We start from the raw sequence: 18,193 nt of genomic DNA on the forward strand, positions 1-18,193 counted from the left end.
GATACATTTAATATTTTTGTTAATATTGTAATCATTTTTATAATTATCTAACTTTTATTTTTAGATTTTAATAATTTTTGAATGTGGGGTAATATACCAAACTTCAAAAATATGTATATATGTTTGCAGTTTATCTTATGTACACAACAGGGTAAAACAACGCATTTTCAAAGACTGGCATTAAGTTCAGCAAAAGCAACTAATTTTGACGACAAGATGCAAAATATATGTGAAATAACAACAAGACGGAATGAACAAATGATGTGCACCATTTATCATTCAGCAAACAAACGCCAATATATTTGGAAACTTTGGTAAAAATTTAATCATTTTCACACAAATCACCCTCAATAATTTAAATTGTTACTGATTTCTTGCAAATGAGGGCATTGCAAGATCTTAAGTGTGGGAAGGGGTTAAATTCTTTCGGATTTTAAAATTTTTACTTTATACACTTGGTTACTATTAAAAATACTAGTAAAGCAGTAGTTGTATTAGAATCTAGTGCTCTCTGATAAAAAAGAACAGCCCTAGTCTTATATACTGACTACCCAATTCTAGTAAAAATTTTCAATTAAATGAATTCAAAATCATGTTTATACATATTTATGAACGATAAAACTAGGTTTTAACACCGAAATTATTGTTACCTCGGAAAGGACATAAATTGAGAAACAAACTAAAATGTTAAAATTCATTTAAAATGGAATAGAGGACGATAAAAAAAAAGAAAGTAAAAGCCAAGTGTGGGAAAATTTACCAAGTTATCTTAACATATGTCTGTAACAAATAACTGAAAATACTTTTGCTTTGAACTAAACTAAACTGTTTTACCCAATGAAAGAAAAGAAGAGATGGATCTACACGATGAATCAATTCCATCATTAAAAGGAAGTAAAGTCTTCCGAAAAAGAAACGCGCTTCTTGATTTAGGTCATGAAGTTGTCGTTCAGACCAGCTGTAGGTTGACGAAAAATCTAGAAAAGTCATCACTAAAATCAGCAGAAAATCCACGGACCTCAGCATTAAACAGGGTCGCCAAGTGGTCAGATTTATCCTAACCATGAGAAGGATTTATCTCGTACAATGGGGAGGCACCGTGCAAATTAGCTTGATAAGACTAATGAATCAGATCCCCAGAAAGGATAATCTCCTTAAAGATTAAAAATCAGCTTTTAAGACTGATATTACTCAATCCTAGAGATTGACCTTAAAGATTGAGAATTACAAACTCATGGAATTCAATGATATCTAAACTCGAGCTTGAACGAGAAAATATTTTGATCAAAATTATAAATCGATTTGTTTTCTGAAAACCCTATTTTCAATGCGTTCATTACCATTGAACGTAAAATCCTAGGAATTCACCTGGAATTCATTAGGTCACCTGAACTAAATCGGGTGTCAACCGTAAGAACGGTGGTTGCATAGCATGGTCAAAGACAGGACCTTGTGTCAAACCGACAAATTATAAGGGTGAGCTTTACTATTGCTCCTACCAAGGATAGTAATTGCGTCCGACACGTTATAGACCATAATCAAAAGCATGTCACGGGACATTGCCTTAACAGTTGCTTGTTCAACGCTTTCCTTTACAACCGGACGGTAGTTTGCCGAAAGGTAATATACGGAACAAGTAAACTGGACGTGTTGCTTTCCAAATACAAGGTTAGCAAGTGGGTGACACAAAACAGCAAGTTTTGAGCTAAAATTTTCGAATCTAAAACCCACCAAACCCACAAAAATATTTTGCAAACACCGGTAAAGGGTTATTCCGGAAAATTTATCTAGGGTAAAAACTAGATTTCAAAAGATCAAATGTTTTCATAAAGATCCAATTTCCTTAATGGATCTAAATTTTTATAGTCATGTGGGACTGTAAACCATATCGTTACTACCATTGTTTATACCGCCGTATAGAAATCACTGATGTACAAAGTGTGAAGAATAAAGAAGTGATTCTAGTATTTCAAGACAATATTGCTTGAGGACAAGCAACGCTCAAGTGTGGGAATATTTGATAATGCTAAAAACGAACATATATTTCATAGCATTATTCCTCAAGAAAGACAAGCTTTTAGTTGCAATTGTTCTATTTATAAGTGATATTCGTTTAAATAATAAAAGGTGAAGACAAAAGACAGATTCGACGAATTGAAGACGTAAACGACCAAAAAGCTCAAAAGTACAAAAGAAAATCAAAAAGGTTCCAATTATTGATAAGAAACGTCTCGAAATCACAAGAGTACAAGATTCAAAACGCAAAGTACAAGATATTAAATTGTACGCGAGGACGTTCGAAAATCCGGAACCGGGACCAGAGTCAACTCTTAACGCTCGACGCAACGGACTAAAAATTACAAGTTAACTATGTATATAAATATAATATAATATATAATTAATTATATTAATTATATATATATTATATTTATATATAAAAAACCGTCGGCAGAGAAAACTCCAAGGACTGAGCTGTAAATACTATCTCCGCGACTCGCGGAGTTTGAAGAGCATTTTGCCGCGAGTCGCGGAGCCCCAAAATTCAACTCTGGCTATAAAGCAAACCGAATTCTGATCAAATTTCATATTCTATTTCTATCTCTCTCTCAATATATACGTAATATATATATATAATTTATATTTTAATTTTAATTTTAATTTTAAATCCTAATAATAAGGGTATGTTAGCGAATGTTGTAAAGGTGTAAGTCGAAATTCTGTCCGTGTAACGCTACGCTATTTTTAATCATTGTAAGTTATGTTCAACCTTTTTATATTAATGTCTCGTAGCTAAGTTATTATTATGCTTATTTAAAACGAAGTAATCATGATGTTGGGCTAATTACTAAAATTGGGTAATTGGGCTTTGTACCATAATTGGGGTTTGGACAAAAGAACGACACTTGTGGAAACTAGACTATGGGCTATTAATGGGCTTTATATTTGTTTAACTAAATGAAAGTTTGTTAATGTTAATATAAAGATTTACAATTGGGCGTCCCTATAAATTACCATATACACTCGATCGGACACGATGGGCGGGGTATTTATATGTACGAATAATCGTTCATTTAACCGGACACGGGAATGGATTAATAGCCACTAGAATAATTAAAACAGGGGTGAAATTACATTCAAGGGTAATTGGTGTAATTGTTAACAAAGTAGTAAAACCTTGGTTTACACGCAGTCGATAACCTGGTGTATTCATTAAACAAAGTATTAAAACCTTGTTACAATTCGAATCCCCAATTAGTTGGAATATTTAACTTCGGGTATAAGAATAATTTGATGAGGACACTCGCACTTTATATTTATGACTGATGGACTGTTATGGACAAAAACCAGACGGACATATTGAATAATCCAGGACAAAGGACAATTAACCCATGGGCATAAAACTAAAATCAACACGTCAAACATCATGATTACGGAAGTTTAAATAAGCATAATTCTTTTATTTCATATTTAATTTCCTTTATTTTATATTTAATTGCACTTCTAATTATCGCACTTTTATTTATTGTTATTTAATCGCACTTTTAATTATCGTACTTTTTAATTATCGCAAGTTTATTTTATCGCACTTTTATTATTCGCAATTTCATTATTGTTATTTACTTTACGCTTTAATTTAAGTCTTGTATTTATTTTATATTTTACATTAGGTTTTAACTGCGACTAAAGTCTTAAAATCGACAAACCGGTCATTAAACGGTAAAAACCCCCCTTTATAATAATAATATTACTTATATATATGTTTGTATTTGTATAAAAGTAAACTAATATAGCGTTGAGCTTTGTTTAAAGATTTCCCTGTGGAACGAACCGGACTTACTAAAAACTACACTACTGTACGATTAGGTACACTGCCTATAAGTGTTGTAGCAAGGTTTAAGTATATCCATTCTATAAATAAATAAATATCTTGTGTAAAATTGTATCGTATTTAATAGTTTTTCCTAGTAAAATATAAGCTATTTTATATACTACCCCGCTGCACATCAGTTCCCTAATTCTTAGATTACCAGACTTAATAAAAAGGGGCATATTCGATTTCGATAATTCAACCATAGAATGTAGTTTCACGTACTTGTGTCTATTTTGTAAATCATTTATAAAACCTGCATGTATTCTCATCCCAAAAATATTAGATTTTAAAAGTGGGACTATAACTCACTTTCACAGATTTTTACTTCGTCGGGAAGTAAGACTTGGCCACTGGTTGATTCACGAACCTATAACAATATATACATATATATCAAAGTATGTTCAAAATATATTTACAACACTTTTAATATATTTTGATGTTTTAAGTTTATTAAGTCAGCTGTCCTCGTTAGTAACCTACAACTAGTTGTCCACAGTTAGATGTACAGAAATAAATCGATAAATATTATCTTGAATCAATTCACGACCCAGTGTATACGTATCTCAGTATTGATCACAACTCAAACTATATATATTTTGGAATCAACCTCAACCCTGTATAGCTAACTCCAACATTCACATATAGAGTGTCTATGGTTGTTCCGAAATATATATAGATGTGTCGACATGATAGGTCAAAACATTGTATACGTGTCTATGGTATCTCAAGATTACATAATATACAATACAAGTTGATTAAGTTATGTTAGAATAGATTTGTTACCAATTTTCACGTAGCTAAAATGAGAAAAATTATCCAATCTTGTTTTACCCATAACTTCTTCATTTTAAATCCGTTTTGAGTGAATCAAATTGCTATGGTTTCATATTGAACTCTATTTTATGAATATAAACAGAAAAAGTATAGGTTTATAGTCGTAAAAATAAGTTACAAGTCGTTTTTGTAAAGGTAGTCATTTCAGTCGAAAGAACGACGTCTAGATGACCATTTTAGAAAACATACTTCCACTTTGAGTTTAACCATAATTTTTGGATATAGTTTCATGTTCATAATAAAAATCATTTTCTCAGAATAACAACTTTTAAATCAAAGTTTATCATAGTTTTTAATTAACTAACCCAAAATAGCCCGCGGTGTTACTACGACGGCGTAAATCCGGTTTTACGGTGTTTTTCGTGTCTCCAGGTTTTAAATCATTAAGTTAGCATATCATATAGATATAGAACATGTGTTTAGTTGATTTTAAAATTCAAGTTAGAAGGATTAACTTTTGTTTGCGAACAAGTTTAGAATTAACTAAACTATGTTCTAGTGATTACAAGTTTAAACCTCCGAATAAGATAACTTTATATGTATGAATTGAATGATGTTATGAACATCATTACTAACTTAAGTTCCTTGGATAAACCTACTGGAAAAGAGAAAAATGGATCTATCTTCAACGGATCCTTGGATGGCTCGAATTTCTTGAAGCAGAATCATGACACGAAAACAAGTTCAAGTAAGATCATCACTTGAAATAAGATTGTTATAGTTATAGAAATTGAACCAAAGTTTGAATATGATTATTACCTTGTATTAGAATGATAACCTACTATAAGAAACAAAGATTTCTTGAGGTTGGATGATCACCTTACAAGATTGGAAGTGAGCTAGCAAACTTGAAAGTATTCTTGATTTTATGTAACTAGAACTTGTAGAATATATGAAGAACACTTAGAACTTGAAGATAGAACTTGAGAGAGATCAATTAGATGAAGAAAATTGAAGAATGAAAGTGTTTGTAGGTGTTTTTAGTCTTTGGTGTATGGATTAGATATAAAGGATATGTAATTTTGTTTTCATGTAAATAAGTCATGAATGATTACTCATATTTTTGTAATTTTATGAGATATTTCATGCTAGTTGCCAAATGATGGTTCCCACATGTGTTAGGTTACTCACATGGGCTGCTAAGAGCTGATCATTGGAGTGTATATACCAATAGTACATACATCTAAAAGCTGTGTATTGTACGAGTACGAATACGGGTGCATACGAGTAGAATTGTTGATGAAACTGAACGAGGATGTAATTGTAAGCATTTTTTTTAAGTAGAAGTATTTTGATAAGTGTATTGAAGTCTTTCAAAAGTGTATAAATACATATTAAAACACTACATGTATATACATTTTAACTGAGTCGTTAAGTCATCGTTAGTCGTTACATGTAAGTGTTGTTTTGAAACCTTTAGGTTAACGATCTTGTTAAATGTTGTTAACCCAATGTTTATAATATCAAATGAGATTTTAAATTATTATATTATCATGATATTATCATGTATGAATATCTCTTAATATGATATATATACATTAAATGTCTTTACAACGATAATCGTTACATATATGTCTCGTTTAAAAATCATTAAGTTAGTAGTCTTGTTTTTACATATGTAGTTCATTGTTAATATACTTAATGATATGTTTACTTATCATAGTATCATGTTAACTATATATATATCCATATATATGTCATCATATAGTTTTTACAAGTTTTAACGTTCGTGAATCACCGGTCAACTTGGGTGGTCAATTGTCTATATGAAACATATTTCAATTAATCAAGTCTTAACAAGTTTCATTGCTTAACATGTTGGAAACATTTAATCATGTAAATATCAATCTCAATTAATATATATAAACATGGAAAAGTTCGGATCACTACATGTTTGACAAGAAAAAGGTAGCAGACAACGTTTAAGTAGCGTAGCAGCAAAAAGACAAATGGGTATTTGAGGTTGCCGAAACAAGAGAAGAGAAGGAGAAAGACAAGGTGGTCGTGATATGATTTGATGAATGTTAAAACACAAACGTAAGTTGTGGTGATCGGTGTTCTTGTGGAGATGGTGGCTCTCGTGGGTGAAGGTTTCGATGATGAAGAAGGTGGTTACCGAGTGTGGTGTTATGTAAGTTGATCGAGCTATATGCATTGGTCGTTTATATAGTATGATTTGGTCATCGAGAATCAAGTTCAAAAGAAGGAAACAAAAGATAAAAATAAAAATATACAAGGTAGATAATGATGTGCAGCTGCATTGGTTACGATATGTGATTGATCAATTGTCTTATAGCTGTAAGTTATTCAACTCAATTACTTTTAACAGACAGGAAGGACAATTGAATCAATGTAAAACAGATTCCCTAATTTTTTTTTATCGATTTTTCTTCTTCTGTTTCTTCCTGAATTGTATCAGTTACGGTTTTATATAGTGTTTATGAGATTAAAATAGTTATAAGATTCGATTCAATTTTTGTTTTGTAGCTTTGATTCGTTCGACAACATATCTTCTGTCAGAAGAAAAATAGAAAAGTAAAATAGACCTTCAATACAATTTGTTTGATTCTTATCATTGAATTTTGATTTGTACGATTTCAGAAACAAGAAGAACAAATTAAACACAGTATGATAGATACATGAAACCGATTCGTACAATTATTCTGTTACTGATTTCTATCCAAATTTGTTTTATAATGAAACTGAAGTTGATAGAATGTTCGATCAGACACGAATCCAAATTGTGAAAGTGATGATATGATTGATCATACAGAAAAGTAAAGAAGATGAAGTTGAAAGGGATCTATAACAGATTCAATTATACATATGATTTTATATATATAAATAATATTAATAATTAGTAAATATAAATATATTAATACTAAAATACTGTAAATAATAAAAAATATTAATAATCATAATCTCAAAGTAATACCAAATAATAAGAGTAATGATAAAAGAAATGAAAATAATGATATTAATAATTTTAAATAAAATGATAATTTTTAGTAAATATAATAATAACTAAAATTATAATTTTACTACTAATTATAATAATAATGATATTAATAATGATAACAATAATATTAGTAATAATGATAATATGACAAATTAAATGTATCGAATTTTATATCTATATATTATGTTAAAATGATAATATTCATAATAATGATATTAACATTAATATTAATATTTATTTTAAGATTGATAATGAAAGGGATAATAATAACATAACTATATTTTAACTTGCAATTACATATAATAATATTACAATTTATTAATTACTTAATATTAATAATTATATATTAACATATATTTAATATTTAATATTTATACATTTTAATATATTACAATATATATATAATCATCAATTATATAGCCATCATATATATATATATATATATATATATATATATATATATATATATATATATATATATATATATATATATATATATATATATATATATATATACACACTTACATATATACACATAATTGTTCGTGAATCGTCGGAAATGGTCGAAGATCAATTGAATATATGAAACAGTTCAAAATTTTTGAGACTCGACCTAACAGACTTTTCTTATCGTGTCAAAAATATTAAATCGTATCGAGAGTTTGGTTTAAAATTAGTCAAAAATTTCTGGGTCATTACATTATCTCCATATCAATTTCCATAATCACGCATTTTATGAGCAAAGGTCGATTTAGACGCGTAGGAAAAATTACCTATTTTGTTACAATCATAAGTCCATAATCTTTTATCAAAACGCAACATATCGTATATGAAAAATTATCTACTTTTCGAAAAGAATGCAATTATAAACATATCATGACCTGTTTCTAAATCATAATTTTCCAAAATAGCAAAATCAAATACGAATTTCGTACTAAAATCTATTCGGTTATATCTTTTGATCTGGTAATCGAAATCACGCAATATCTATATGAAAACTTAACTATTTTTGCAAAGCAATTCATGTAAACATATCAAAATTAGTAGATAGCATGTACATGTCAAAATTATCAATCTGAAATTAGAAAATAATCAAAAAGTTACAAATCGGTAATATTTGTGATCGGGCAATTAATCAAGGGTATATGATGATGATGAAGAATGAAGATGGAGATGGTGATGGTGGGATGTCACGACTGTAACAACGGAGAGGGAAGAAAGAAAAAAATAATCTGCGGTTACTTGTTTCGGTGGACATGGACTAGTTTTTATCATTAAAAAATGGGTTTTAGAAGTTTGGACCAGATAAATTGAATGGCCCAAGGGGGATTGGGTTGGGGAAGCGGGGTTTTGGACGAATGGGGTCCAAAGGGAGTTTTTGGACTTTCAAAAAGTTGCTAGCTAGATTCCATGAATTACAGTTAAGTCCCATCAACCGAAAATGCAAATCGAACGTTTAAACTGAGATTTCTCCGATCTTACAACTAAGATATTCCTAATTAAATAAAAGAATACTAAAAATTATAAAATACATAAAATAATTATTTCATTTAATAATTAGACGATTCCTTTTCATAAAAGACGTTTTTTTTTTAGGTTTTCACTAACCGTACCATTTTCTCGCGTTATGTCAAACGTTGTTCGAAGTATCAAGATGAATGTTATTCAATGGGCTATCTTCTACCTGTTAAGTTCAAGTAATTAACTTTATATTAGAGATTGCAATTCTTGGGTGCTTACTCACGAGGCGTAGATTAAGTATATTTGTATGTCCTCTTCTTGGACATATGTTGGATTTCTCTTTCCTTGCTAAGCCTTTTAATTGTTGTGCTTAGGCTCAATTCGTTTATAAGTGTCATATGGTTAATGATGAAGTTTACCTAACATAGTCTTTCTTTTTTGCAATAAAAGAAAAGAAAAAATAAATGTGTTTAAGTGTTAAAACTAATCAATCATTCCAAATAACCTCGTAGTTAACTCTAACAGTAAAGGAATTTTTTAGAATATAAGAATTATGTGCTGTTTGTTTTTCTCACTGCAGATTTTATTATGTCTTATGTCTGCGCGCTCGTAGGCGTTTTTATTGCAGACAGTTTATTTTTCTGAAGACATAAAATAAAATAATGTCTTATTATGTCTGCAACCTCGCAGACTTAGAAATATGCTCTAAGTGCTGCAGATAGAATTAAGTTAGTCTGCAGACATAAAAATAAACAGTCTTCACTATTCAGTATACAGACCTTCAGACCACATCTTCTTTACATACATGGTCCGCAGATTTTCAGACAAAAACATCTTAAAAAACAAACATCACTTAAATAATAGATAATCAATAAATAATGAATCATGAGTATTAAATTACGGAGTATTAATACTTTGTTACTAAGACCATTCTTATCCGTGAGACTTGTCATGGAACAACATTGCTGCCACATCAGCGCCATCTTAGTAGTTTATTTCTTTCACTTAACACATCACACCCACTAATATCCATGACATGCTCATTTACCATCAGATGGTCCTACTTAAATTAATTAATTAATACAATGTACCTCTCATAATGCATTGTGTACAACAAAAAAATGCTCCAGCTCCATGGTTCAATTATGCTCAACATTAATTTTTCGAAGGACGGTCATTTCAACGGCTTGATAAAGAAGTTTGATAACATTGGAGTCTTTTAACGGCTTGGAGAAGGAAGTTCCTTTCAGGCTACCGATGTGAATGGTGGTGCAACTAGGGATGGCAATGGATACCCGATCCAGTGGATATTCATCCGATCCACCCGATTATTCGTGGATATGGACGATTTAAATAGATATGGATATGGATGTGGATGAAAAAATTTCATCCATGGATGAACCCGCTTTCACCCGAAATAACTAAATATATAAATTTATCACTCAAATTAGTATCATATGTAGTGATATTTCATTAATTATATTCATATTCATCTTTTTTTATATTTTTTCTAAAAATATAACTTTTTTTCTTATATTTTGTTTTGTTTAAATAATCAAATGTATTTATCGTATTTTGGTGGTTCAAATGTGATTCCAAGTAACTAAAAGTACACAACTTACATGTCGATATCTTTACACGTTTAATAGGTTATCTATTGAATATTTGTTATATAGATTAGTAAAATGTGACTTTCGGTCGCATAAACTATTAAAAATATTACTTTTGATCGTATATAGTGAACCACCGCTTATAATTGTTAAAAATAAAATAAATTTAAATGGATATGAATAATTATCCATTAACCCGCTTCACCCGACGGATATGGATATGGATGGATGAAAAGTAAAAAAATTAAATGGATATGGATATGGATACGGCTTCACTCGATCCATATCCGATCCATTGCCATCCCTAGGTGCAACACTAAATTAAAAATAAATATAAATAGTATTTATTACTACCTCCGTCTCATTCCAATAGTCCACAGACAAAAAACACGCAGTTTTAGGAAATTCCACTAACTTCATTTCTCCACCAATGAAATATCTTCTCTCTCCAAATCCACCAATAAAATATCTTTTTTTCTTTCTATTTATGGAAGTGGACTATCAGAATGGGACAGCTAAAAATAAAATAATGGCCAATGAGACTGAGGTAGTATATTATAACAGAGAATATTAACAGGGATTTCATTTCACTGTGAGTTGGAACCTGGGTGTTGAAAACATTTTATTCGGATTCCACTGTGAATAATTAATGGAGTATTATACTACAAGTCAACCCAAAACCAATTAACCCACCTTCTTTTTCAAACATTATTATTATTATTTCCCTTTTTCCCTAAATCGGAAATTTCGCCTGAGTTCACCCTTATTCCGGCCAATTTCACCTCCATATCCTTTTCACTTATCTTCCGGCGACTTCTTTAGTGATCGATCAACTCTCTACAGCTCTCTCTTCAATTCAGGTTTATTACATTTTTTATTGATCAAATTTGTTTCTGATAATTAATTATTTGTTTCCGGTGTTTGTATAGTGTATTACAACACACAGTACGATTATTATATATAATATTTGCCTCCTTCATTTCTCTTATTTATTCAATATAGCTACAGGATTTAGCAGTAAATTAATTCAATATAGGGTTAATGTACTGTAGTTATTATAACTTGAAAAAAAAACTGAGGAAATTCCCTCAAGCTAGAAGCTAGAGGTTTATTAATTCCCTCTTAACTTTTTAAAAAACTGCAGTCAAACATTTGTTTAGTGTAAAGACTTGTGCTAATATCTTGGGGGAACTATCTGGCTACTGATTTCTCAATTGATATAAATTCATGTTCATGTTGTTTTACTCTTATTTGAGTTAAATTTTTATTTTTTTTTAATACACACGTCATTATCATTTGATTAGATCAGTAATACTGAAAGTTTTGATGATTCCTGAAGCACAAACTAGCTAATACTTAGTTTAGACATATATATTTGTAGTTCTTAGACTTGTAGCTATAAATTTGCTCTCTCTGTCATCTATGTGAGGTTTTTTATATGCTGAGTACAAATGTTTATTATGTTACGCTACATCTTATGTTGATAGATCATACTCAAGTTGTGTGTATTAGTATTACTGACATAACAATTGTTTGTGTGTTTTTCACAGTATTTTTGCGAGTTCTGAAACATTGGAATATGCTTAAAGCCTGCGATGGTTCCACGAGCTGTTAAATGGAATATAACGTTTGTGACACCGACAATTTGCAGTAAAAGCAAGGGTTTATTTTGAAAAAGATGAATAAAATACTGCGAGTTATTTTATTTTTGATGTTTAGAATTAATCGGAAGAAATTACTACCTATCGGAGCAGTTATAACAATAACTTATGCTCTTTTTCAAATGAAAACGCTTCCCTATCAACTTACGACACCGAATTCATCTGTTCCAGATGCATATCACTTTGATGTTAACTTGAAGAGTCAAATAACTCCTTTAATCAGAGATATACAGTCTGAGACTACTAAATTAGGCCCTGTCACTCTGCTTAATTCTTCAAGTCAACTAGTTCATTCAAGTGCAGCCGTGCAAGAGAAAGTCAAAGTCAACGTCAAAGCTACTCAAAGAAGGAACCAGATGGATATTATTAAACCAAATGATTCAACGATACCTTCTCCAACATCCTTTAATCAGAGAAGGCGTAAACGTTCTATGGTAAGTTTAATTATTATTTTTTTTTTTTTGGTGAAATATGAAGTTCTTGTTTGTCCTCATTGTAAATAACAAGAAAAAAAAAAAAAAAACTCGAAATTTTCAGAGAGATTTGAAGACCTTATCACCATATGAAGCACTCGTATATGCGAAAGAGGAGATTGATACTGTCTTATTTGATAAAGATGACCATGATGACCCAAATCTATATGCCCCACTATTCAGGAATGTATCTGTTTTTAAAAGGTAAAATTGATATCATTTATTCGTTGACCTATATGCCCATTTGTCATATGAACTGTATCTTTTACCAATGTGTAACACTTGCTTCCCTACTGCACACAATTTGCTTTCCGTTTGAACCATGTTTTTTAGATTTCAGATTGTTCCCAATTGTCTAAATATGGGGTATCAAATGAATCAATTCATATAGTTAACTGCCATACTGAGGATCAGCGTTTCTGATATTTGTGTTATGACCAAGTGCAAACCTTCAAGCCAAAAAAAATATGTCATTTTGTGGTGTCTCAAGATCTGAATAGTTGTGTTTGGTCATTGTGTGGTTTCAGTTTGAGCATTTAGGAGAATGGTGCAAATCATGGTTCAAAGTATAAAGAGTGAAGAAACTGTGGAGTAGGTATAGCTATATTGCCTCTACATTTGCATAGATCGCAACATGCCTTCATATTATTAGGTTTATAGTAATAAATTGGAAAACTATTTTGTAAAAATACTCTAAAGAATATAGACTTCTTGCCATCATCTATAATAATTTGGCTCTTTTTATGTACCAATTTTCAAACTTAAAATTTCTATTACTGCATCATTCAGTTAGTTTGTAGATGACGTTGTATCTTTTATATATCCATTTGAATTTCTTTATCTTTGAAGGATGTATCTGTACATTATAATGTTATCTATGTTGATATGCTTGATTGTCACCTTCACTAGGATCATAGAAAGTGTTACCCCTCTCTCAATGAGTAGCAACATTTTTTATGGCATTTTCACTATTAACTGTATGCTTATTACAATCACCATGAATCATAAATTATAAAAAAAATAAAAATATAAAATTTATTCTGTGCCACAGAAATTATTATATAATGTTTATTAAATTTGCAGGAGCTATGAGTTAATGGAGCTTATACTGAAGGTTTACATATATGAAGATGGTAAGAGACCAATTTTCCATACTCCTTATCTTAGAGGAATTTATTCTTCAGAGGGTTGGTTTATGAAGTTCATGGAGTCAAGCAAACAGTTTGTTACCAAGGACCCTGAAAGGGCCCACTTATTCTATCTGCCATATAGTGCACGTCAGCTCCAACGTACTCTCTATGTTCCCGACTCTCATAATATAAAGCCGTTATCTTTTTTCTTACGGGATTATGTTAACAAGCTTGCTTCAAAGTATCCTTTCTGGAACCGAACTCACGGTTCAGATCACTTTCTAGTTGCTTGCCATGATTGGGTATGAATGATACTCAACTGTCTTCATTATTAATTGTTTTGCTTTGTGCTGTTAATGCGTTTATGTGCTATCTTGAGTCTAAATCTCCATACTTCATTAATATATAGTTATACTGGAAGGTCAACTTTTTCATTATCCCTTGTTGACAATTTGACTAGAGGTAGGAAATTTGGATGGTCAGGTGGGTTGGGTAATGGGTACAAATGGGTTCAGTTTGATACCTATTTGGATTAAACATAACCCGAATCGAACCATTCGCAAGCAGTGTTTCAGAACACGGAATTACTCGGCAAGTACTCGGTCAAACTTGGTCAAAGTCAGTCAAATTTGGTCAAACTCGGTCAAACTTGTCACAGTCAGCCAAATTTGGTCAAAGTCAGTCAAATTTGGCCAAATCGGTCAAAGTCAAACTAAGTCAACATCTAAGAACTCCCCGAGTATCCGAGTACTCCCCAAAAAGTCCCGATTGAGTACTGTTGGTAGCGATTTTTGCCACCTTTTTCGTAAGTAAAAGAGTCAAGTTCGCCATTTAGTTTTGACATCTGAATAATTACATTTCCAGGGTCCGTACACATTGAAGGAACACAAGGAACTAACCAACAACACCATAAAAGCCCTCTGCAATGCTGACACATCAGAAGGCGTATTTATCGCCGGAAAAGACGTTTCACTACCGGAAACAACTATCGGAAACCCTAAACGACCGCTCCGAAACATGGGCGGTCGAAAGATCTCACAACGACCAATCCTTGCGTTCTTTGCAGGAGAAATGCACGGTAGGGTCCGTCCACTGCTCCTTAAACACTGGGCTAATAAAGACGAAAAAATGATAATTTCGGGACCCATGTCCTACAAAACATCCCAAACCATGTCGTATTCTCTTCACATGAAATCAAGCAAATACTGTATTTGTCCCATGGGTTATGAAGTAAACAGCCCGAGAATCGTTGAAGCAATATATTATGAATGTGTACCGGTGATTATTGCCGATAATTTTGTTCCCCCGTTAAATGAAGTGTTGAATTGGAGTGCTTTTTCAGTGATTGTGGCCGAGAATGATATTCCAAAATTAAAAGAGATATTATTAGCGATTCCAATGAAGAGGTATCGTACGATGCAATATAATGTGAAAATGTTGCAAAGACATTTTTACTGGAATCGGATACCCGTAAAATATGATATGTTCCACATGATCCTACATTCTATCTGGCTTAGCAGGCTTAATCAGGTTCGTAGTCCGGATTTTTGAGTTATATAAAAAACAAATACCGGGACGCGCTGCTGCTTTTTTTTTGTGTGATGTAGGTATATATAATGTATATATATAAATATATGTATGTATTTTGGTGAATATGATAAAGTTGCAAAGAAAATTGGAAACAGAGAGGTGTGCTTCATATAAGAGAGATTTACAGTTTCAGTTTACCTGGTTGTCTTTTGCCTGTTTGTATACCAAATGTATGTATTGTATAGGTGATATTTGTTGGAATTGGATTAAACGTAACCTGAATCGAACTATTCGTAAGCAGTATTGCAGACATCGGAATTATTGGGCTGAGTACTCATTTTTTGCAGCTTGGGGAGCACTCTCAAGTACTCGGTCAAACATTGTCAGACTCAGGCAGATTTGGTCAAACTCGGTCAACAATTGGGATTACGCAGAAAATCGGTTAAAACTCGGAAAACCGAAGTGATGAATACATTGTTGGATTTCCGGTTTTGAAGCTGCAAAGAGTATGTGGAAGCCCCATTACAACTTTTTCTGATCATTGTTTCTCCGGTGGTCTTTCATTTTCGTCTGATAGTTCTTATTCGTGATCAAGTTTATCAAGCACACACAACTTGATAGATGGATTAAGCCCTAATTCTCCTAGCACTAAACTTGAAGAATCAAAAAAGAATCGGAGAACGTTCACTCGATTTGGAAAACCCCACAATGATGATTTCAATAAAAAATGTGTGTGAGTTCGTTCAAACAGATGTTATAAATTCTCATTTTTCTTTACAAAATGTATTTTTTACGAAATGTTAGAAATAGATTACCCTATAAAATTGTATATAGACGTAAAATGTGAAAATATTGATTACCTAGTAGTGTATATACTCTGAACTTGTGACAATTCAAATACATACATACAGCTCACACACCAACCCAAAAGGCAAATGGGTACTGAAATTTATTTTATTTTAAATACCCATAAAGCACCCTTTTTATCATCATGGTCATATTAAAGAATGGTGTCCTCGTTTGATTGATATAGTTTGCCGTATCTGGTGGTCATATTACCCATCTTCTATTAGGGGAAAACTTTACAACCCCATTGGTCCACGTGGCAGCCCTTCATGGCCAAAATTAGGGGAACCAAAATTTTGAATACCGGATTTTGACTTGAGTCAAAATTTTTGTTTAGAGCATCATGGCCAACGGAAGATCAACACCCACCTCAGCCCAAATCGAGGAAATGATCAATGAACGAGTCGCCGCAGTTTTAGCGGAAATGAACCCCCAAGCTCCACCGCCACCGGTTATCCAGCCCATTCGTAATGGGTGCACATACAAAGAGTTTCAAAGCTGCAAGCCCCACAACTTTAGTGGAACTGAGGGACCGGTTGGTCTCACTAGGTGGTTTGAGAAATTAGAATATGTGTTTCGAGTTAGTAACTGCTCAGAGGCGAACAAAACCAAGTATGCCTCATGCACGCTGTCTGACGGTGCACTAACTTGGTGGAACACATTGGCTCAAACAAAGGGTATTGATGAGGCGTTTGCTACCCCATGGGAGGAATTCAAAGGGGCCCTGATTGAGGAATATTGCCCTAGGACCGAAATCCAGAAAATGGAGATTGAGTTTATGCAATTGAAGGTTGTGGGAAACGATCTCGATGGTTACAACCGTATGTATCTAGAATTAGCCCTGATTTGTCCTACCATAATTACCCCGGAGTTTAAACGTATGGTAAGGTATTTGTGGGGACTTCCTAAGTCCATTCAGGGAAACGTCACCTCGTCTAAGCCACCAAACGTCCCGAAAGCAATGCGCATGGCGCACACTTTAATGAACCAAATCATCATCGATGAACCGGAAAAGGCAAAATCCGAAGCGGGTAGTAGTGAAAAGCGCAAGTGGGACAACAACAACAAAGGGAGAGCCTATGATCAAAAACCGGCGAAGCGACATGAGGGTTTTAAGGAAAACAACAACGGTGGAAATCCCAATCCGAATACCAACTCGAACCCCAACTACAAGGGCAGTCTGCCACAGTGCAAGAGGTGCTACAAGCACCATACCGGGTACTGTAATGTTGTTTGTGAAAAATGCAAAAAGACCGGGCATATTGGCAGGGACTGCAAGATCACCACCATGACTGGGAAGCCGAACCCCACTGGACCGAGAAAGTGTTATGAATGCGGACAAACGGGCCACTTCAGAAATGAGTGTCCCAACAAGCAAAAGGACGGCGGACCACCGCGTGGCAGAGCTTTCAATGTAAGCGCAAGGGACGCCCGTGAGAACCCCGACTTGGTCACATGTATATTCACTATCAACAATCTATTAGCTTCTGTCCTATTTGATACTGGTGCCGATAGAAGTTATGTATGTAGACACTTTTGCGATAAGATAAATTGGTCGTTAGTTCCTTTAAAGGAGAGTATGCTTGTAGAGGTAGCCAATGGAAAACTTGAGAAAGTTGACCAAATTAGCCGAGGAGCTATTATCAATATAGCTGGTGTGGATTTCGAGATTGACTTGATACCCATTAAGTTAGGAAGCTTTGACGTTATTGTCGGTATGGACTGGTTGACCAAGATAAGGGCTGACATTATCTGTGGAGATAAAGGTCTTCGTATACCGCAAGGAAATGGTGAGCCACTGATTATTTACTGAGAGAG

At 32.6% G+C, this 18,193-nt stretch overlaps 1 protein-coding gene across 2 annotated transcripts; it reads left to right on the plus strand.

The window, feature by feature from the left end:
- Window positions 1–11,454: 11,454 nt before the first annotated feature.
- On the plus strand, window positions 11,455–16,357 carry LOC139891725 (probable glycosyltransferase At5g25310). 2 transcript variants are annotated; one of them, XM_071874712.1, is made up of 6 exons: window positions 11,455–11,595; window positions 12,286–12,830; window positions 12,934–13,073; window positions 13,953–14,301; window positions 14,864–15,529; window positions 15,775–16,357. In XM_071874712.1, exons 2-6 carry the CDS (start codon window positions 12,414–12,416, stop codon window positions 15,808–15,810), a joined length of 1,608 nt encoding a protein of 535 aa, XP_071730813.1. In that variant the 5' UTR covers window positions 11,455–11,595; window positions 12,286–12,413; the 3' UTR covers window positions 15,811–16,357. The 2 variants fall into 2 exon arrangements, with proteins under 2 accessions (XP_071730813.1, XP_071730812.1); XM_071874711.1 differs by having other exon boundaries at window positions 15,877–16,357.
- Window positions 16,358–18,193: the final 1,836 nt, after the last annotated feature.

This window comes from Rutidosis leptorrhynchoides, chromosome 2 (genome assembly GCF_046630445.1).
Source record: "Rutidosis leptorrhynchoides isolate AG116_Rl617_1_P2 chromosome 2, CSIRO_AGI_Rlap_v1, whole genome shotgun sequence".
NCBI classification, from domain to species: Eukaryota; Viridiplantae; Streptophyta; class Magnoliopsida; order Asterales; family Asteraceae; genus Rutidosis; species Rutidosis leptorrhynchoides.

Excerpts from the sequence above, each read along its gene's own strand:
- LOC139891725 (XM_071874711.1), top strand. The coding sequence starts at position 12,414 with ATGAATAAAATACTGCGAGTTATTTTATTTTTGATGTTTAGAATTAAT. Across the intron at positions 12,831-12,933 it reads GAAGGCGTAAACGTTCTATG|AGAGATTTGAAGACCTTATC; the intron begins GTAAGTTTAATT and ends CGAAATTTTCAG. Across the intron at positions 14,302-14,863 it reads TAGTTGCTTGCCATGATTGG|GGTCCGTACACATTGAAGGA; the intron begins GTATGAATGATA and ends TTACATTTCCAG.